Source organism: Parus major, chromosome 24, assembly GCF_001522545.3.
Source record: "Parus major isolate Abel chromosome 24, Parus_major1.1, whole genome shotgun sequence".
Classification (NCBI taxonomy): Eukaryota; Metazoa; Chordata; class Aves; order Passeriformes; family Paridae; genus Parus; species Parus major.
In genome coordinates, this window is record NC_031792.1 from 4,904,192 (window position 1) to 4,926,725 (window position 22,534).

The following is a 22,534-nucleotide window of genomic DNA, read 5'->3' on the forward strand; positions in this document are numbered from 1 at the left end:
CATCCATCATCCATCCATCATCCATCATCCATCCATCATCCATCCATCATCCATCATTCTCTCCCAGTCTTTAAGAACCTGGTGGTGCAAACCTCACTCCCAAGTCACACTGGAAGTGCTGCCTCTTGATCTCTTTCAGCAACAAAAAAAAAAACTTAAAAGTTGTAAAATTCACTATTTCCTCCCTGAGGCAATGACTTGTTCCAAAGTCTTGGTGTTTTCCATCACTGCACCAAAGTCAGCATTTCCCAAATGGGCACAAAGTCTGTCTTGGACATAGACAAGATGTCCTGGAGCCATCTGCTATCCAAGTGGCTCCTCCTTTCGAGGATGGACATCAGCACCTGCTCACTGATTGTAATATTTTACCTCAAAATGTTGGCTGGAGATGATGGATGGGGACTCCTGTCTGCCTGCAGCATTCTATGGACCAACCCTGCTATGGGCTGCTCCTCCACCAAGAGGTCTCTTTGCACCTCTGGCAAGTCCACAAAGATGGGCCAAATCCCACTTCTCTCTTACCATGAGATGATCTTGAAAACAAAAATTTATGGCTCTTCTTGAAATTCAAACCTCTCCAGTGATGATGCTAAACCGATGCAATATAAAATGCAAATACACAAACAGCACCAAAGCACGTGGACAATACGAGGATGAAGACCACAGCTTAGGGCAAGCCTCAGCGAGCCTCTCCAGCTGTGCAAATTCAAATAAAAAATGTTTTATGGACTCTTTCCAGGCAGAAATGCAAAATACTCCTGCAGGAATGGTCTCCACAGCATTTCAGTTATCCGAGCACAATGGGATTGGCTCCACCATCTTACCTCCAAAAGATGGCCCAAAAGATGATTACAAATCACTTCCTCCCAGCCTTTTTGAGTCGGAGTCAGGCGAAGGGGTTAAACCCCTTGGCTAAGTCTTCATTTGCAGCCGCTAATACCACAGCATATTATAGTTTAATCTGTCCTGATCCTGGTTTAATGCAAGATTCACCGAGGCTGCAGCAGAGAGTGGCGAGGGGGGGAAATCATTTCATAATTTCAGGAGCCCCGCCGGAGCTTAGCCAAGGGATATGAAAGGCAAATTCCAGGCGTAAAGCTGAATTATTGGGACTTACGAAGCGGTGGCACCGCAGCAGGTGCCTGCTGCCATTTCCAGAGCCCCTCCATCAATTAGGAGCAGAGGCATGGAATTAGCCCATGGATGGGGGTTTGGGGAGGGGAGAAGGGGGTTGCAGCCCCCCAGAAATTTGTAGCCCCTTTTCTTTGAGGGGTTGCATTGGCCAAGGACGTTGCCAGCATCACCCCGTGCTCCTCAGTATTGATAACGGGGTTATCAATATTAACACTGCTCTGGGCCCCCAGAAAGGTTTTGGGGCTGGAAGGGAGCAGGAGGAGGAAGGAACATGGCTGAGGGTAGAATGGTTTGCTTTTCAGCTGAATAAAAAATTCAGAATCTAAGATAAAATTTAAAAAAAATAAATAATTGGAATCCGACCCAATCAAATCCATCAATATGTAAAAACAAAATTAAATGAAGCAAAACAATAATTTTTTTTTAAAAATCCAAACAAAATAAAGTAACATTAAATTACATTAAACAGAAAAAATATATCAAAACTTTAAAAATATGTATTTAAAAAGAAAAATCCAAAACAACAAACAAGATGAAATCAGAGGGCCAAGACCCCCAGGGAGGGGTTAAGGGAGGGCACCAAGGGCACCCTCTGAGAGCAGTCTCCAGGAGTGCTGGAATTTGGGGATTTACCACGAGTTTTCTGTGAATTGCTGTGGAATTGGGAATTTTTTTTTTCATTTCTGCATGGGAAAAAACCCAACTCAAAGCACAGTTTTTTCCATTTCCAGCATTTCTGTGGCCACACCATGCAAAGAAAAAGGATGGCCCAGCAAGGCAGGTGGAGATTGTGGCATAAAAACTGAGAGCTGGAGCATTTTGCCATGAAATCTGCAGTGGATATTCAGAGAGATGGATATCCAGGATGCACAGGGGAGGATTTTCCCCCACTGTGGGTGTTCCAGAGGTAGAAACCACCCCTTATAGCACAAAGGAGAGTTTTGGAGTAGAAAAATCTGCTTTTGCTGATTACAAAAAGAAAAACTGTTTTGTTAGTTGGGTTGGTATTTTTTTTTTTGCCAGGGAATCCTCCAAATGAAAAGGCTGAACCAGCCCTGACATTTTCCTGCAGGAGAGAGGTCGTTTGCTGCCACTAATAAAAAGGATTCGACACGGGCTAATAAAGAGGAATGAATTCCTCTAATGGCCTAATTTCCCACCTTCAGCCAAGCCAGCAGCACAGCAGGCACATCACAACAGGAATTATATTTTTTTTCACCCCTTTTCCCCTAAAAAAACCCCAAACAACCCAAAACAAAACAAAACAAAAAACCCAACCAACAAAAAAAAAACACACAAAAAGCCCCCAACCAAACTCAATGCAAAGAAATCCAGCCATTTCCCACTTGGAAAAATCCAATTTGTGGTGCTGGGGTGGTTTAAGCATCATTTCCCTTCAGGAGCATCATCTTTTCTGGTCCAAAATCCACTGGGAAGTCCCAACCCCGCTGTTGCATAAAGTCAAGACAACACTTCAGCTGACAGAAAATTGCAGCTGAGAAGTGACACTGCTGTCCCAGTCCCTGCCAAGCTGCTCCCACATCAAGAAAGTGGGGAAGGATATTTTTTTTCCCCTTTTTTCTATTTTTTTAACGGGTGATAAACCTCCTGCTAGGGCATAAAACCCGGCAGGGTGACTTGTCCATGGGTTTTTATATTTCCCATCACATTTTCCCAGCGATTTTCCTCCAGCTTGATTGACTGACACAGCCAATGCCTCCTGCCCTGGTGCAATTATTGAAAATTAACAAAAATCCATTGTTTTGGGTGGAGGGAAATGGACCTCAGAGGGCTGAGGAAAAATCCTTGTGTGCATTTGATACCTAATGGAATATACACCATCCATTTTAACCACTGGAAAAGGGATATTCAGCAAAAAAAGGTTTATATTTTATGTAATTATATAATGTATTGCATAAATATATAGCAGTATATATTTGTTTTATATAAAAATGTATTTGTGGGGTTGTTTTGGCTAGTTCCCAAAAATAAATGTCTAGGTTTGGGCAAGAAGTGTACACATGGAACTGGGAAACAAATTTCCCCCATCTTTTCCAGGGGAATGCCTCCCATAAGGTAATTTTTGCATTTTTTTGACCTTCCAGTTAAGGCTGTGAAAACTCCAAGGGTGGGGTTTGATTTTTTTTTCCCTTTATCCCACAAATGCTGCAGAATTCCTCATGGAAGGGAGAAAAGAAGGTGGTTTTGTCCTCAAATGGCTTCTTTTGCTTTGAGGAAATTATTTCCATCACTGGGAGACCTGCAGCAAATAATCCTTTGTGTTTTCCTGGGAAAAAGTGAGCTTATTCCATGCTTTCATCCACCTTTTCAGGCCTTTCAGCCTTGTAGGATCTGAATATTTGGAGGACAAATATTTTAATTCCTTCAAGTCCAAGCTGCAATTTTTTGCTTCACAAGGCCCCACATCCCTGGTCATTGATGGGTTAATCCTAAACCTTAAACCTTAACCCTAATTTTATTAGAATATTGTTACATCGTGTAAGAATATGATCTAATATTGTAAATTATCACATATCACTTGTACAATTAGGTGTTACTTACATAATTATACTATTTACATAATTTGAATATTACTTACAGTAGTTATGCAGTAACTGCCTATATTAAAATATATTAAAATATAATATATTAAATATAATATTTTTAAATATAATATATTAAAATATAATGTATTAAAATATAATGAATTAAAATATAATATATTAAAATATAATATATTAAATATAATATTTTAAAAATAATGTATTAAAATATAATGTATTAAAATATAATATATTAAAANTATAATATATTAAATATAATATTTTAAAAATAATGTATTAAAATATAATGTATTAAAATATAATATATTAAAATATAATATATTAAATATAATATATTAAAATATAATATATTAAATATAATGTATTAAATATAATGTATTACAATATAATATATTAAAATGTAATATATTAAAATATAATATAATAAATATAATGTATTAAAATACAATGCATTAAAATATAATATATTAAAATATAATATATTAAAATATAATATATTAAATATAATATATTAAAATATAATAAGATAAAATATAATATATTAAAATATAACATATTAAAATATAATAAGATAAAATATAATATATTTAAATGCTCAAATTGAAAGAAAAAGGACAGCAGGAGTCACCCATCACTGCCCACACCATGCAGAGATGCAGGAACTGCACATTTCAGGTTAATGTGTGACTTCACTCCTTGTCCAGCCCCAAATCACACGGCTTTTCCCCAAAAAAAGGTTAATTTGAGGGGGGTTTTAAATATTTTCAAGGGGCAAAACAAAGTCCACAAAGGAGCTCCTTCACCAGGCACTATAATCAATGGTTATTATTGCTAAAAAGGAGCTAATTGCTAATTCCCCCCTTCCCTCGTGTTAATTAATGCATTAGAAGACAGCAGATTAATAATGCATAATAATAACGCATGCATCAACGAACCGATGCATTAATTAATGCATCGCCGAATAGATGCAATAATAACCCTGCATTAGAGCAACGAAACCATTAATTAAAAGGCATTAATGAATGCAATTATCTTGCCTCACCTGTAGACAGCTCTCTTGTCGGCCTCCAGCTGCGCCTGGGGGTCGCCGCCCGCGGCCGGCACCGGCGCGTTGGCAGCCGCCGCCGGCGTGGTGAGGTGCACGGCTTGGGCTTTGGTGGGCTGCTGGGCTGTGGCTGTCATCTGGGGAAGGCAGGGAATAAAGGAGAGAGGGGAAAAAGAATGTAAAATAACCTCAAAATCGGCTTTGTTGCGCTTTTCCCGCGAGTTTTACGGCGTTCCACGCGGAGTTTTGGGAGTTCGGGACGCAGGTAAAGCATAGCAAGGAATATCTTTGCCTGCAAAGAGAAGATTTAGATTTTTAACACATTTTCCCCCACTTTTCACCAGGGGAAAACACAGGAAGAAAGTCCCACCATCTTTATTGTGTGGGGTAATTTAGGAAAGGATGTTGCACAGAAGTCCCAGATTTAATCAGCTGCAACGCCGCGGTTTGCCAAGAATTCTTTCAAAGCAGGTATTACTGTCTAGACACAGTCATTTTCAGTTTTATCCCAAAATTAGGTGAACCTCTTCCAGCTCACCAAGCCCAGCAATGAGTCACCTCAGAGCTGTGAGAAGACAGCCAAAAAAAATTGGATTTTTTTGGTGCCCAAATCACCCAACTTCAGCCGCCATCACGGGGAGGTGCGGTGCAATAAATCACCCTGACAACAAACATTGCGCTTATTTTATAAACTTTTATATTTATAAAAACATAATTAGGTAAATATGGATCTTGAAGATGGGAGAGGTTCTTGTGCCATTGCTCCTGAGCCTCCTTCCAGCACCAAACCCAAAAATTGCCACCCCTGGAACAGGGCAACACCCATTTATGGGGCAGTTTTTAATTAAAAATATCAAATCCTTAAAAAAAAAACTTGATTACTTGCTGTCACACTTCAGGTCAAACTTGTGCTTTGCATTATTATCACAAGATTCAGTCAAAATAAAAATTTTCAGGGAGAATTTGAAAGGACTGGGGTTCAAATGCATCAGCAGCACCCAAAATCCAGTGGTTTCAGCTTAAAATCTCAGTGGAAATTTATTGCAAAGGGGTTGGTTTGCCTCCCTCTCTGCTGAAATTTGTGAAAAAATTAGTATTTGCCTATTTTTACCTGTAAATGTTCAATCCTCCCTCGAGGCATGGAGCAAAAGGAAGCTCTGGTTCTTGTTAAATGTTATATATATAATTTATTTATTTGTCTAATACACTTATTTCTGTATCTGTATATATTATCTATAATTATTCAATGTTTCTTCCTGGTTTTTGATATAAATAATATATATTATTTATTTCTCTGATACACTATAACATATTTATTTCTGTGTTTATACAGAAATGGGCTTATACATATTTTTTATTTATTTGTCTGATACGCCTTTACATTTATTTGTGCTTGTTAATATATAAAAATGTCCATACACATAAATGATCATGTCATTAATTAGTGTAAATGTGTATATATGTACATTTATACACAAATATGTAAAACATTATAACCCCAAGATGGACCAAAACCATGACACCTTTTGCTTTTAAAATGTTTGCCTTTAATATCTCCTGCCTGACCTTTTGCTGGGTTTTTTTTCCCACTTTTTTTTTCCTTTTCAATCTCCTTTATTGTTCATAACTCCAAAGTTGGGCTCCAGCACCTGCAAATTCACTTGGCTCTATTTAATTTCCAACTCCTCTCCCATCAGGTTCAATTTCTGTCCCTTTTTCCCTTCCCTGGTGCTAAAGAAATGAGTGAAATTTGGGTTTCACTTCCCCTCCTGATCCCAGCAGTTGGGATTTCTCCTTTTCCTCCTCTTTTTCCATTTGAAACCAAAACAGAGCAGATTTTGGGATGCTCCAGCCCCATCACATCATTCCTCATCCTCTTTCCCTTTTTTCTCCCTATTACATCGGTGGAAAATTACACTTATTCAGAAAAAATGGCTTTTTTCCCCCAACCTTTTCCCCTTTTTTTTCCCCCCCTCATCACATTTATTTACCAGGATTCCAAAGCCCTTTTTGCATCCTGCCAAGTTGAATATTCCCAGCCAAGTCTGCAACTAATTGAGCTATTACCCAAAATAAAAAATCCTCCTTTGGGGCTGCTCTGAAGCCATTACCTCACCTTGGACTAAAGAAAAGAATAAAAAATAAGTAAAAATAATTCCAAGTCTATGGAAAAAGAGGGGAGAGGACTCTGGGATGGGGGAAATTTGCAGCTGAATAGTGAGGAAGGCAAAAAATAAAGCCAAAAATGGCATTTGGAGGAGCAGGTGGGGAGGGAAAAGGCAGCAGATTCCTGGAAGTGGGAAAATGGGAAATAGGAGGAAATATTTGGGTGTAAAAGTTACAAATTTTGATAAAAAAAAATGCAGGTGGGTTTTGGTTTGGGTTGGTTTTTTTTTTCCCCTGGAAAATGGCTAAAAAAAGTTGCAAGAGGGGGAAAAAATGTAAATGAGAAAGGAAAATAAAAAGCACAAAAAATTCTGTTTAAAAAGCAGCAAAAAAAAGTGATGAAAAAATACAATGATGTCAATAATTATATTATTATTATTATTATTATTATTATTATTATTATTATTATTAGCTACTAAAATTTATTAAAATATGTTTCAAAAAAGCTAAAAATGTGTTTACAAATATATTGGAAAAGTAAAGTTTTAAAATGTTGCAAATACATTCAAAGATGTGAAAACCAAAAAATGCTTTATAAATATGTTAAAAATTTATTTAAATACAGAGAAATGAAAAAAAATATGTTTGCCATTATGTAAAAATCTAAAAGGCTTTAAAATGTAGAAAATACATGAAAAGTTGTTAAAATGTTGAAAAAAATTTAAATTACATTTAAAACTTCCTTAAAAATATATTTTAAATGTAGAATATGCAAAAAAATGACAAAGGGCTTTAAAGATGTAAAAAATAAAAAAAAATATGAAGAAAAACAACAAAAATTAAAAATAATAAAGAAATAGTTAAAAACATTTTAAAACCCCTGAGTTTTTGAATGGGATCTGGGTAAAAGAGATATTTTGGAGATGCTGTTTGCTTGATGCTGTTTGTGATATTTCTGGGTTTGGGTATCACAAATTTCTGGGGTTTAGGGATGATAATTTCGGGGTTGGGAATTACAAATTTCTGGGTTTGGGTACCACAAATTCCTGGGGTTCAGGTGTGATAATCCTGGGTTTGGATGTTATAAATTTCTCAGGTTTGGGGAGGATATTTCTGAGTTTTTTTCCTCTTTTGGAAGGAAATCCTCTGCTGGTGTTGGTGGCTGCTCCTGGGCTTTTTGGGGGAACAGCTTTAAATGCCATAATCCCCCATTTTTAGATTTTATTTAAAGACTGTGGTCAAAGACATCAAGTCCAGAGAATAAATCCCCTAAATCATAATTTACCTTATTCCTCAGTGGGATGCTGAAAACAGCAGTTCTGAGCCCAAAAACCTGCTGAGGACACCAGGAACTGGGGGGGTTTTGTGGCTCCTACTGAAAAATCTCAATCTCCACCCAATTTTAACCTGTAATTTTTAACTGTAAATTTTTTTAATTTTTAAAAAATATTTTTTGTATTTAAAAAGATAAAACTATATCCAATTTTTTTTTTATTTTTGTCCCTTAATAAACAATTAAAAAGCGTTTATTAGTGGGAGGAGGGGAGAAGAAAAGATAAAGTGTTAAAAATTATGAAAAATTAACTTCTTCATCCAATTTTTAATTTTTTTTTTCAAAATATATTTATAAAGTTAGTTAGTTAATTAGTTAGTTAGTTATTGGTCATTTTTGTCCCTATTGTAACTACTTGGGGGGAAGGGAAAGGTGCTTTTTGTCACTTTCTGTACTGAAATTTATGTAAAATTAACCCAATTTTTAATAATACTTTTTTCTTAAATATATTTTTAGAATAAATAAATAATGAAAAAAAAAATTTAAAATAAAATAAAATAAAATAAAATAAAGTAAAATAAAGTAAAATAAAGTAAAATAAAATATAAAATAAAATAAAATAAAATAAAGTAAAATAAAATATAAAATAAAATAAAATAAAATAAAATAAAGTAAAATAAAATATAAAATAAAATAAAGTAAAATAAAATAAAGTAAAATAAAATAAAATAAAATAAAATAAAGTAAAATAAAATAAAATAAAATAAAATAAAATAAAATAAAATAAAATAAGTAAATAAATCCCACTTCCTCCCTTTTTTCATCTCTCTTCTGACCACCTAAAAAGCATTTTTGACAGGGAAAAACTGCTTTCACCACTTTGGATGCTAAAAATACTTATTTTTCAAACAGCCTCTTTTTGCCAATGAAATGGCTGAAGACTCTTCCTCAGCTTTTTGTTTTCATTCTTTATAGAAAATTGATTTTAATGCAGACTTTAATTTTCAACAGGTAGAGAACTCAAGGAGTGAGACCGTGCTCGGTGTAAAAGATGCTCCATGTTCCAGTCCTTTAACAGATTCCAGTGATTAATGAAGCATTTTTTCCTTCCAAAAGGCAGATTTCCCATCATTTCTGCTTCGTTTTTGCCTGTTTCTGCCAGTGAGGGTGGCAGCTTGCACAGCCTCTGCTGTAAAACATAAATGCAAAGCTCCCCAAATCCCTTTTTTTTAGCACTTTTCTCCCCAGTGGTTCCCCTGATGAGAAGGAGCTCATTGTAACTCTGATAATCAATAATTTTTCCATTTATCACCAGTCCTCCCCATTTCTTCCCCACTTTCGGGGAGAAGAAATTTGTATCATTTGCTTTTCCCTTGAAATCCCAAATTTTCAGGTGAAAAGTTCACAGCAGTCGCAGACGAGTCAAAAAAAAAACAAAAATAAAAAAAAATCAATTCTTGGCTGCAAGAATTGTGTGCAAACCCACAAAACAGAAAGAGAAACGCTTGAGCAACCCCCTTGATAAGGTAAAACAAGGAAGGATTTGGTCAGCAATGCTCCTGAGGGTCCCCAAAATTCAATGTATTAAAAGAGGGGGCAGATAAGGGCCAGGGATAAGGAAGGGAGAGAGGGGACGTCTCCAAAGGATGCTCTGGAAAATGTCGGCTATTTTAAAAGTCCCTTAAATTGCCCATTAGCACTCAAACGGTGCCGTGGCTCCCGCTGAGTAAGTGAGAAAAGGGAAAGAAAAAAAAAATTTGGATAAAAAAAAAAAATAAATCCCTACTGGAGGCAGAGCAGTGGAGCGAGCAAATGATGACACAGAAGTTGGAGGAGCCATAAAACCCCACTGAGGTGTCGTTTGTGAGAAGTGACCTTTTCCCACCGAAGGAAATGAGGAGAAAGGAGACGAGGGTGGCTTCAAGGAGGGGGTGTGAAAGTCAATTTATTTGTTTTAGCTTGAAGAGGACAAGCTTGAGGCTTTGGGGGTTTTGGTGGGGTTGTTGTTGGGTGGATTTTTTGTCGTTGTTGTTGGGGGGGAGATTTTTCTGCTTTTGCAGATGAGAAATGCAGCAAAATGAGGAAAAACTTGAAATCTTCCATATGAACAAAAAAAAAGCTGCTTTGAATGTGGAGCTTGCTCAGTGCACAATACAGATCACCCCTGTTCAGCCATCGTGGCTGGAAAAGAGGAAATGCAATATAAATTTACCCTAAAAAATCTCAAGATGGGCTACAAGGTGTAGGATCATCTCCAAAATCCATCCTCAACTCCCAAGTCCAGCCCACTGGGATGCTGCAGAAGAGTTTGGACAAACTCCTCTTCTTACAATAACTCAACTCCATAAAGATGCTTGGAAAAGCTATTTGACCACTTAGAGCACCACTGGAGATGAAATCTTTTTTTCTCCCCTGCCAAAGGTTATTAAAAAATGCCATTGAAATAAATCAAAGGCCATTGCTATGACTAAACTGTTTTAGGCAAATGTTTAATCTTTCCAGTGAATTAACCTGCTGGTTGCAGTCATGTCAGCTTTCCAAGAAGATCCAAAGACCCCAAAATCACAGAATCACTGGGCTGGAAGAGATCATTGAGTCCAACCCATGCCCTGACACCACCTCAACTAAACCATGGCACTGAGTGCCACATCCAATCTTTATTTAAACACATCCAGGGATGGTGATTCCACCACCTCCCCAGGCAGAACATTCCAGTACTTTATCACTCTTTCACTAAAAAACTTTTTCCTAACATCCAACCTAAATTTCCCTTGGCACAGCTTAAGAAATCAGACAAAAAGGGGAAAAACCCACAGTTTTAGCCAAAATCTTTCAATTTTGGAGATGGATCGGAGGGGTTTTCATTCTGCCAGTCTCTGAGATGAATGCTCTGGGGTGAAATAATAGATATTATTTAGGAAATCAAGGTAAGAAATGCAGGAGTTGGGGTCCTGGAGGACACTCACCTGTGGGGTGTCTTGGTAGGGAGGAGGAGGCACTGTCTGCGTGGCCATCATGGTCAGAGCTGGTGCTGGGGAGACATGGTGCATCCTGCTTGGGATCACATCGAGAACCTGTGGGCAGGAAAACAGAGCTGATGCATTACCAGGGAACTCTCCTCCCCCAGAAAAATCCCACAGAAAGGGAAGGAAAAATAAAAGACAGAAGGGAGAGGTGAAGTTCCTCACACAAGCCCTGGAAGAAACTCAAGGTGGTTTGATGACCCTTGCTGTGATTCAATGATTTTTTGAGATTTGTGATTTTGGGTGAGGAATGCACTGGGAGGGAAGAGAAGCAGGGAGATCTTCACTGGAGAGCTCTTGGAGATGAAGGTGCCATCAGTGTAACTCATGGTATTTTCTCCTCTGTGAACCCTGGCACACCCAGGGCATTTTCTTTCCCCCTCTCAGGCCTAACCACAGTGCCCAAATGGGGATTTCCATCCCCTTTCCAGCTATTCCTCTTTTCTGGAAGCAGAAAGACAAACCATAATTGCAAAACTTGCAGTTTTTAAAATTATACATCAAACCCTCCCAAAATGATGTGTCTCTTTGCCCTGAGCCACCACAGAGTCACATCCTCAGAAGGGACATGGAGAATCCAGTGTGGGCATTCACCACCATATTTAATATATCCATTAATTAATTTATTTAACATATTCCTATGTTGTGCTGTCCAACCCAGCTGTCTCCTGTGCTGAGGTGACTGCACAGAATGCACAGAAATGTGGAAATTTTCATTGGATTTGAACCAGGGAGCAAACCTGGATTTTACACACCCCATAAACAGAGGAGTTGGTCCTCACACCACCTCCAACCTCACTGGAAGTTGATGCTTTCTCCAAAGTTCTCTGTGAGGAAAACAGGCTAATTTTTTTTGTCTCTTCAGATCCAAAAGAGATGGAGAAAAAAGAGGGGCACCAGGAAGGGACAAATTTGTAGTGGTTGGGAAAAGTCCCTGACAAATAGACCTGGTGGTAGATGTGACCCAAAAGCAGCCCTTGGCCCTGAAGATATCTCCTCTCCCACTGTTTCACTGCAGCTCTGTGGTTGCTTTAGAAAGAAAAGCCAATAATCTTGCCTAAATTCTTTTAAAAACTCTGTCCTGTCCTTTCTGTGCCTCGGAGCTCTGTTTTGGGCCTACTCACAAAGTCACCCAGCAGATCTTCCTGGGTTCTCCACAGGTGAATTTCTTCTTGCAATGCCTCCTTTTTGTAAGAGATGCCATTTCCCCAGGGATCTCCTCGTTGTGGTGCACTGCTTTTCCCACTGACTTCTCATCTGGGGAAGAGCTGTGGCACCACCCCATGAGGAAATGCAGAGTTATGTAAAACCCTGAGATATTGTGAGGGAATATAACCAAAACCCAGCATCAGCATCGCTTTCACAACAAAATGGTCACAGGCAGGAAGGTGCAGGAAAGAGGAATAGAGGCACTGATGAGCTCAGTCAGATCCAAGGCACATCTGGGAATCTTTGTGGAAAATGCAGTTCTCTCTGTGAGGTCCATAGGTGTTTGGGGGAAGAGGTGCAATATTCTGATCTCAAGGTTTCAGGCTTTGCCAGGTCACAAATGCACCACATCCAAAAGGAAAACCAAATGCTGTGTGCATGGGATGAGAGTCAACAACTCTAATTTATTTTGCATGAATAAATGAGGTTGTTCTTTCTTATGCTTTGCACAAATATGGAGAACCCAAGAATGGAATTGTAAGAAATCACACCCGAAATCCTGTGCATTGTGAAGGTAGATCAGGGTTCTTGCATGGCACAGACCTCTAGCAGTGAGGATATTGCATTTATGGGATTAAAATTGTGCTTTTCATCTTTTTCCTCCCAACAGCAAAATAGCAGGAGGCAAAATTATCTGCTCCTGAGTGAACTCACAGCTCAAAATCTTTGATGTCCAATGTCAAAACTCAGCTCGCAGCTGCAGGCACACAAATATCTGTGTCCTCAGGGGGTAACACCAAGGGAAAAACCTCCCCACCAGAAAGAGTTTCAGCTGGGGAAAAGCAGAATTTAGCACTGTGACAGTCTGGACATCTGGGTGGGAAGCTAAAAAAAAATAAAAAGACATTGCTATTTTGGGAAAAATACCCTGCTTGGCATCTATTGTTCCTGCCAAGAGCAATCCTACAACCAGCACGTGGCGATTTACTGGGGGGTGGGAGCTTTTTGGGTGAGTTTATTCCCAGAAGGTGGCAGCCCAGAGCCCAATTTAATTGCTGAATAATATCTAAGCTGCTCAAATCAAGCCCTTCATTGAGGTTTATGGGTGTTGATTTGTTTGGAGAATAGGACTGACAGCAAAATGTGGGGATAGGAAAAAAAAAAAGAGGATAAAAGTGGGAGACAGCTGTTGCCAATAGCAATATATTTATCTTGGGGGAAACAAATGCACTCAGGCACTGTAAATATCCAGGAAAGTGTCTGGTGGCCACAGGAAAAGCTGGACAGGTGTTCCACGTGGGAGCCCCCAGCCATGAACCTCAGGATAACAGTGCAGAGCTGTCAGCCCCGTGGATTTATCAGCAGCCAACACAGGAAGGGTTGAAAGCTGTCATTGCATGCATTAACCCTTTCTTATTTTTTGTATTTTTTGCTTTATACATGAATCTCCTCTCTTTTCCTTCTTTCCCCCATTCCTTGAATTAATTTGTCTTGGTTATGGGCATCCAGACACTGGAAGGAGCAGAGCAGCACCAAACCCCTGCCAGCTTCCAGCCCACCTGAAGGAAATGTTCAGATCTTGGGTGAAGAGTGAATTTGGGGATCTGGAGATCAAGGAGGGCAGGAATTGCAGGCAGCTCCTGGGGGATTTGCACAGAAGAAAGAAATGGTGAGCAATAAAAACCCATAAAGGCTCTCTCATTTCTGGAAGCAGCAGTACTTCAGGTTTTGGCAGTGACTTGAGATCAAAGTATCCTAAATTTCCTTATGAAATAAAATTATTTCAGCTATCACTGAAATGTTGCCATTACGTTGGAAATGTATTTCCCAAACTGTGCCTATCTAAAAGACTCTCAGATTTATAGGCTGGTTGTTTTTTTTACCAGCAATATATTTCATCATTTTTCAAGTAAAAATAATTAAAGCCTAAGCTGAAAAGTTGGAATTTTTTACCATGACTCCTTAAAACACTTAAAAAACCAAAGTATTGTCAGTCACCCACCACTCTCCAGGTGAATATGACCTCCTTGATTAATAAAACAGCCATAAACTCATAATGGTTAGGACTGCTCAGAATTGGGGCAGAATGAAAAAAAATAAAAATAAAAATTCCCTTTTCTGGACTCTACATCACTGTTTTCAGAGCAAAATGTTAATATTCAATCCAAACTCTTATTTCTGAACCAATGGGAAAATGGGGATCACTTTTTCAAGTCATTGAGGAGCTTCTGCCCCACAGCAACACATGGAATTGATAACGGGGGATTCAACAGGAAAAATCAGAAAATCAACTTTTCAGGCTTTTCTTCATCTCCACCTGAAGCAACAAAATTATTAGAGATACTTAAGGATGTTTTTTTTTCCCCAAAAATTCAATTTTTCAGTGTTAAGGGCAGATTTCCTTGTCTGAGGGGGATTTTTTTGAAGAGGGGATGCTGTGAGATTCACCGTGTCACTCCCGCTCCCCCCACAGCAGGCTGAGAGATTTTTATGTCACCATCTGCAGAGAGGGCTTGTGCAGGCTGAAGGTTGTGATATATGAATTCAGCCAAGTTCAAATGAGGAAATACAGCAGAGGAGGGATGGAGAGGATCCCCCAGAGGATGATCCATCTCACTCAGAGCCACCAGGACAGGCTCGACCTCGGCGGGTGATGCCAACTCTTGATTGGCCATAAAGCAAATTAAGAGTGACCCTCTCCTCTTGAAAGTCCCATTTCTATCAACAAATCTTCACTTTTTTTGCCTGTTTTTGCCAATATTCACACATTAGCCTGAAAGATGAATACCAGGTTTTCATGCCATTACAGGAAGTCCTTTATGCCACCCTGAGCTTATTAAGAATAAACCAAGTGCTATTAAATGGTCAAAACCAGAAAAAAATCCAATTTTTCAAGACATTACCAATTCTTGACCATTCCTCCACACTCAAGGTTGATTCCAAACAGGCTCATGCATCATCTTATCTGGAGAAATCAGGAAAGTTTGTGCAAAGACACCACTGGGCCATCAAATAGTTCTAATTTTTTTTTAACAATATATCATAGCCAAAATTCTTCAATCCAATCCCAGGAGGTTTTCTTGCACTGGGAGCATCTTTTGCTCTTGGCCAAGATGCTGGTTTTACTCAGTGCTGACCTCCACAACCTCCCAGCATCCTGTTATTAGTTATTGCATGGTAAAAAAGGGAGAAATTGAGCCTGTGTTTCTGCTGAAAGCATGGGTTAAAGCAGATACTGATTTGATATTTCTGTAGAACAAAGTCTAGACCAGAACAAATCCCTTTTCTATTTTTCTCCTAAAAAAGCTGCTGGTCAATACATAAGCACTGGGGAAAAAAGGGAGAAGGAAACACCGTGTTGGACAATGCCAAAAAAAGTCTTGGTTTGGAATGTCAGTGGATGAGCACCAGGAAAAGAAGCATTTATTTATTTATTATTCATTTATTTATTTAATATTAATTTAATTTTCACTTGGGTATTTAATTTTTTTTTTGTTGTTTGATGTTTACATTGTTATTAGTATTTATTTAATTAATATTTCCCAATCCTCATCCCAACTTCAGCTCCACAGAAAGGACGGAGCTGCTCCGGTGGATTTCTGATGAGAAGAACAATTACTGCTAAATATTTCTCTCCTCTCCAAAGATACCCATCTCTGAAAGGCTCCAGGGATATCTCTGCAACATAAACACGAGAATAAAACCTGCAAGAGCCAGTCAGAGCTTTAGTAGACAAGGTTAATGTACCTTGAACGGCAGCATTAAACAACTTTGCTCATTTTTTTAAGTGGAGAGCTGAGATACCTACATACATTTTAAAGTGTTATTTTTATAGGGGAAGACCATTAAAGCACCTTCCAAAACAAACTGGCACAGGGAAACATCAAAGAAGCTTCTTCAAAGTAACCTGAGAATACTTGAATTTTGTGCAACCCAGCCCTCTGCCCAAGAAAAGTTCCCAAAAGAGCAAGCTGTGATTTTTTTTTCAGCAAATCAAAAAGCTTTGAAGTGAAGTGGAGCTGAGGAACCCCAAAACTGCAGAAACTTCCTCTTGCTGGGCATGAAATGTCCAAAAAAAAAATTTCTGGGAGCAGATGAATGCTTTAACAGTTCTTCTCTGAGAGCAATTAGCTCTAAACAATTTATGTCCAAAGTCTAAAGTCCTGCCCTATGCTTTCAAACCTTGCCTTGTGCTCTTCATTCTCCATCACAACCTGCTAATTCCATGGGTCAGGAATCACAGAGCACCCACATTTCCACCCTGCCAACACCAAACCTCAAACCCCCACTGGAAATGAGGAGAACCACGGAATAGTCTGAGCTGGAAAGGATCCCCAGGGATGATGGAGCCCAGCATCCCCAAGAGTCCCACCACATGCCTCAGAGTATTGTCCACCTTCTTCTAGAGCTCTGCTAGCCTTGGGACCCTGCCCAGTGCCCTGGGAGCCCATTCCTGTGCCCAAACACCCTCTGGGTGAAGAACCTTTCTCTAATATCCAACCTAAGCCTCCTCTGATAAAACTTCAGGCCATTCCTTCGGGTCTTGTCGCTGGGCACTGCAGAGCAGGGAGCTGTGTTTGCCCCTCCTCTTCCCCTCACAAGGAACTTGTAGACTCCTCTCAACCTCCTCCAAGACCAAGCACCCTCAGCTGCTCCTCCTTGAGCTTCCCCTCAAGACTCTTCACCATTTTTGTTGCCTTCCTTAGGATGCTCTCTAATGGTCCAGTATCAATTTTGTGCCCAAATCTGCCCACAGGACTCCAGCAGAGGCCACCTGGGACAATCCCTTCCCTCACCCAGCTGCTGATGCTGGGCCTGAAGCCCCCCAGGACAAGGATGTGCACCTGGCTGCCTCAAATTCCTCCTAAATTATCATAAATATCATTAAAAAAATCATAAATTCCTCTGCTGCTGACTCAAATTGAACCTTTCATTGACCAGGACCAGGTCCCTTTCTGCAGAGCTGCTCTCCAGCATCTCCTTCCTTTGTCTGCCTGAACCTCCAGGTGCAGAATCCAACACTTTCCCTTCTTCAGCTCCGTGGTGATGGCCCAGTGCTGAAATCTGTCAAGGTCTCTGCAGGGCCTCCCTGCCTTCAGGGGACTCAACAGATCAGTTTTGTATTGTCTGCAAAGCTGATTAATATTTAATATCCCTTCCAGTTCTGTGTCTCAGTCATTTCTGAAGATGTTGGGGTGCAGGGGGTGCAGGATGGAGCCCTGCAGGCCCCCACCAGTGACAGACTGTGGACACTTTGTGCAGAGGATGCTGTGACAGATGGCATTGAAGGCTCCATCCCCAAGGTCCCTGCCAGGTTAAAAAGAGCTGCCCAGAGGACAAAAAAGGAGATGGAAAAAATGTGATTGAGTTTTGGAGACATGAGCTGGAAGAAGAGGTTTAAGTGAAGGTGAACAAGGCCATGGGAAACTGTAATATTTGTGAATTCCACAAAACTTCTGTCCCAAGACCAAAAGTGACATCAGAGCTGCTGCTTGAGGATGAGTAGCTGAGAAAAAACATGCTCAAAAACTCTCTTGCTCTTCAAAGATTAAACCATTGTTTAATTTTTCCATTCCAAACTGACACCTGCAGTCCCTGACCAAAGCCCTGGTTTCAACCAGGACAGAGTGAATTTTTACAATAGCTGGGAGGGGAATTTCACCAGACCCTCATATTATTTGATACCAAACCATGTCATTTCCAGGAGCAGGGGAAAGGGAATTTCTCTCCTCTGAGAAGGGAATTCATTCCTGTGGAGCAAGCACAGCAGAGCAGGGGGGTCATGCTGGTCCTGAGCAGAGGGAGCTGTTTGGGTGGCATGGCTGTGGTTGGGTAAAGCTCCATCCTCTCTTTTACACACTTTTGATATTTGCATTGCTGTCACAAGCTCGTTTTCCTATCTCATTGCTGTTTCAGGTAAATTGTCATCCCAACCCATGATCCCTTGTGTGCCTCTTCTCTCTATTCTCTATTTTCTAAATAATTTTTTAGAAATTTTAGGAATTATTAAAAATTTAGAAAAAAAAAAATTCTAAATTTTTCTCTATTTTTCTCTTTTCTCCATGAGGGGCAGGATGAACTGCAGGAAGTTTTGGAGACCTGGGGAGGGGGCACTAAATTGTGAAAAAACATTATTAAATAACAACAACCAATTTCTCTGCCTCTGCAAATATCATAAAATGCAAAGCAGACCAATGCCAGTGCAAGACCCTCAACACTGCCAACAATTCTGGCACAGATCCCACCACAAACCAAGGACTTTTTGTAAATGTTGCTGCAGTCCATAAACTCCCCATAATCAATACTGCAATTCTCCATATTTTTAGAGACTATTTCAATTTAATGCCTTCCTGGGGTGGTTGTTTTGCAACTCAAATCTCACAGGTTTTATGTAAATCTCCCAAAACCTCCATGAGTATCACCAGGTAAACACAGACAGACACCAGCTTTTTCTTTTTTGGACTTGCTAAAAACAGCAGAGTGAACCCAACTGCAGAAACACAGGGGAGGTGAGAGTTCATGCAAAGACTTCCCACTTCCCTGACTGGGAAAATCAGGAAAACAGCAATTCCACAGCACACCAAATAAAATCCTCCCTTAAATCTGCCTCATTTCTTGCTATATCCTGCTATCAGGCTTGGAAGTTTTCCCCTTGGGAGGGGGAAAAACTCCCTCTGGAGCCTCATAAATCAGAGTTCTTGACTTGCAGTTTTTACTTCACATCCCTCTCTTGCAACTCTCTGGCTTCTCCCCATCTTACCTTCCTCCTGAATGTAAAATGTAAAATTCCCTGTGAAAAATAGAGAATTTTCTGACTCTGCTGGCCAGAAAATAAAAATAAGGTTTTCCTTGAGGCATGTCAGGCTTTCTGGCATCTACAGAGAGTTGTCCCTATCCAAACCCCGAGCCAAGACACTGAAGATTGAGATGGGAGCACCTTGATTAATCACCACAATTGAAACATCTTTCATTTGCCCATTTGAAAGCAATTTTTTGGCCATATTTCCAGCCTGAATGATAAAAGAGATGTTTGAGATATGACATGGTGATTTATTGGGAGTTACAGCGGGTTTCAAACTCCTTTAGTGATGCTTAATAAGAATGTCTTCTCCATTTACTCCAAATGGGAGTAAACCTCAGCCTGGCCTGAACTCAACACAATGAGGAGATTTGAGTCAAAAAAGGACTGGAAAGTGTTCATGGTGTGAGACAGATATGATAAATTCTTTCACCATTTATTTTTCACAATGACAAAAGGTATGGTCTGGCCTCAGAGGTGCATCTTGTGGTCATAGGGGCTTCAGGAGAAGAAAAGCTGAAATAGTTTTGTGCCTGGAAACTGGGGGAATAACATACAATGGAGGAATCCAAGGGAAACCAAGTTGTTTCTCAGAAGACTTCAGGTAATTTCTATCATTAACCACCTCGAGCAATGCCAGCCCAGCGTTCCAGAAGGAAATTAAGGGGACACCCACCACCATCACATCTTTCTGTGCCTTTACAGGAAGGTGTCTGGACCTTGTTGGCACCATTTGCTGAGCAGGTCAGGCTTGGTCTCCCTGCAGGAGATACCTCCAGGCCAGGCTGCACTTTGTGTCCTCCACAGACCCAGCTCCTCCAAAGAGAACAACCCAATGCACACAAAATTCGTGGCAGGGAACCGAGTCTTTTTGATGCCTTGAGATTTTAGTGTTTATATTTTACAAATCCCAAAGTACATAACTCTAAATTCCACATAAAGTGTCAGCTGCTGTCTTCACACCTTGGCCACACAAAACAATTCCTCTGGGCCTGGAAGCCAGGGACACCCAACAGCCTCAGCCCCCAAAAATACAAACAGCAGTGAACTGGGCAGGGGCAAACTGGGGGAACTTCATTACCTGGAGCTGTGATTGCACAATTAACCCCTGATATGCAAATGAACCAAACTCAGATCTGGCTGAAAAACTGGTGCCCATTGTCCAGCCTGGGGGCAGCCTCTGGGAGGCTTTGGCTGCCCAGGGTGTGTCTGTTCAAGCCTTTAGTAAATCCCCACTTTATTCTCTCAACTCTGTCTGGGCTCTGCTCTAGGGAGACTCTCCAAGACATCACTTTTAGGCAAACACTGAGCAGCCCAGTTTGAAATACAGATTGGAAAGAGGGCACCAAGCAGAGAGGATCCCCCTGAAAAGTGGTGATTGTGGTGACCCCAATCCTCCCCACACTCACCAGAAAGGTAATTCCAACATGAACCTGCACCTTTATCAGAAAGGGGTAAAATCAAGGTGAGGAGAAATTCATCACTTCCCTCATCGTGTGGTTTTTGTGTTTCTGTGGTTTTGGCTGAAGCAGGGTCACCAGCAAGAATCAGGGCTTAAAGGGCAGCCTGGGGGAAATAATCCTGCCCCTGTTGGCTGCTCCTTACGAAAAGGGACTTTCAGAGGAGGCAAGACTCAAAAGAAAAGGTTCAAAGAAAAGATGCTCTGCAGGTCCATGGACCAAATGATGGCTTTGGGGTTTTCCCTGAAAAGCCCCCACTTAAAACCAGTTTAGGAATAAACCTTTGTAGAATATTTACACATTTTGAAGGTTCCACTCCCACTTTCAGTGACCAAAGATTTCTCTTTGCTCCTGCAGGAGGGAAGCTGTAGCCAACAGGGTTTTATTTTCTGTGTCACCTGCCGGGTGCCCTGGTTTTGGCAGGGATCAAGCACATTTGTCACTCTGTCAAGCCCTAATTTTAGTGATCAGGGTTGACTAAAGGACTGTGAAACCCTTGGTTTCATGTATATCTTATTTTAAGCTCTGCATTTCGTTTATTTTTAGTTGGTGACCATTTCTCTGCACCCTACTGCTGGCTGTGCCAAAATTTTGCAGCAACAACAGCCTATATTTCAGAGTATTTTCACAAAAATATATCTGTGTTTTCCTCCAGGCTGCTTATGCCTTGTAGGGCTCTTAACAATATGTTATCTACACTTGAGCTTTAAAACAAGACTCCCTGCACAGATTGATTTCTTAAAAAAAAAATATAAATAAGTGTAATTCTGCTCTGAAATGCTCAGTGCATTTAGAGAAGGGTTGATACAATTTAAATGCAACAGATCACAGCAAAAATTCCTCCAGATAAAGGCACCAAATAAAACCAAGGTCATGACTCACTACATCCTACTCAATTAATGTACATAATTGCACAATTAATATATATAATTGATTAATTAATATAAAACAAAGCAGCCTTACCGTTAGGGGGTGCTCAGGGAGCCCCTGGAAGTGTCCTCCCACTGCCCTGAAAACTGGGTAGGGATCTCAACCTGGGAAAGCAAAAATGAAATATTTGAATATTGAGAGAAAATGATGAAATAAGAAAGTGAAATATTAAGCAAAGGATGAAGGTCTGCACTAGGAAAGGTATTCTGGCAGGGTCAATGAAGCCATGGATGGCAAGTCACTCTTAATGCATTTTTTCTGAAGGATGATGGGGAAAATAGGAGGAATGAAGGAATAAAGGTGGGAATATCCCCTGGGGATGAAAACAGGACTGATGTCTGAGCTAGATCAGGGGTTTTCCCCAGCAGGGTTAAAAATCTCCAGAAAAGGGCAAAAAATAAATCAGATTTTTAGAGGTCGAACCGAGATATGTCCAGAAATGGAAGTTGTTGTTGGTCTGTCCACAGAGGATGGAGAATGAACTCGTCCTGTCCCCTCCTTTCCCACTCCTGCTGGGTGGTGAAAGTTTGTCACGGGATCTCACTGAGGGTTACTGGTACAATCCAAGTCTGGAAAGGAGAAAAAAGGAAAAAAAAGGAATGAAACAGCACCTGATGTTTGCTGTGCCCCCACTTCATGCTGGCAGTTGCCATTTCCCTGGTCAGTTATAATATTTCCTTGAGTGTAAATGTGTTTTTGGGCTCAGACAGAGTGAACTGGGGAGCAGATACCACCTCCAAAATGAGGGAGCTCCCAGACACTGTTTAATAAAGAAAAGTCCATCCATATTCTAGAGAAGATTTTGCAACTGCCAAAAAATCTGGTTTTTATGGGACTGAGATTTCCAGGCCCATCTCAGCAGCTTCAGTGGAAAAAGGAAGATGAGCAAGGACCAGCACAGCCACAGCGGTGTTTCGTGTTTGCAAAAAAAAAGGAATACAAGGGATAAAATTCACCAGATCTCTCCAAATATATCAACTCCAGTGATCCACTCAGACCTTCAAAATCCAACTGATGAATGTCCCTCAATACATTATACAATATATATATA

The 22,534-nt window shown here is 40.0% G+C and overlaps 1 protein-coding gene across 1 annotated transcript in view; it reads right to left on the reverse strand.

Annotated features, from left to right (window-relative positions):
• Positions 1 to 22,534, reverse strand: part of PKNOX2 (PBX/knotted 1 homeobox 2) — a 50,567-nt gene that overhangs the window by 18,982 nt on the left and 9,051 nt on the right. The window contains exons 2-5 of the mRNA XM_033519693.1: positions 21,907 to 22,052; positions 21,517 to 21,587; positions 11,089 to 11,196; positions 4,741 to 4,880 (exon numbers count right to left, since the gene is read on the reverse strand). Of these exons, the coding sequence (XP_033375584.1) occupies positions 4,741 to 4,880; positions 11,089 to 11,172 (224 nt within the window). The 5' untranslated portion in view covers positions 11,173 to 11,196; positions 21,517 to 21,587; positions 21,907 to 22,052. The remainder of the gene's footprint in view (positions 1 to 4,740; positions 4,881 to 11,088; positions 11,197 to 21,516; positions 21,588 to 21,906; positions 22,053 to 22,534) is intronic.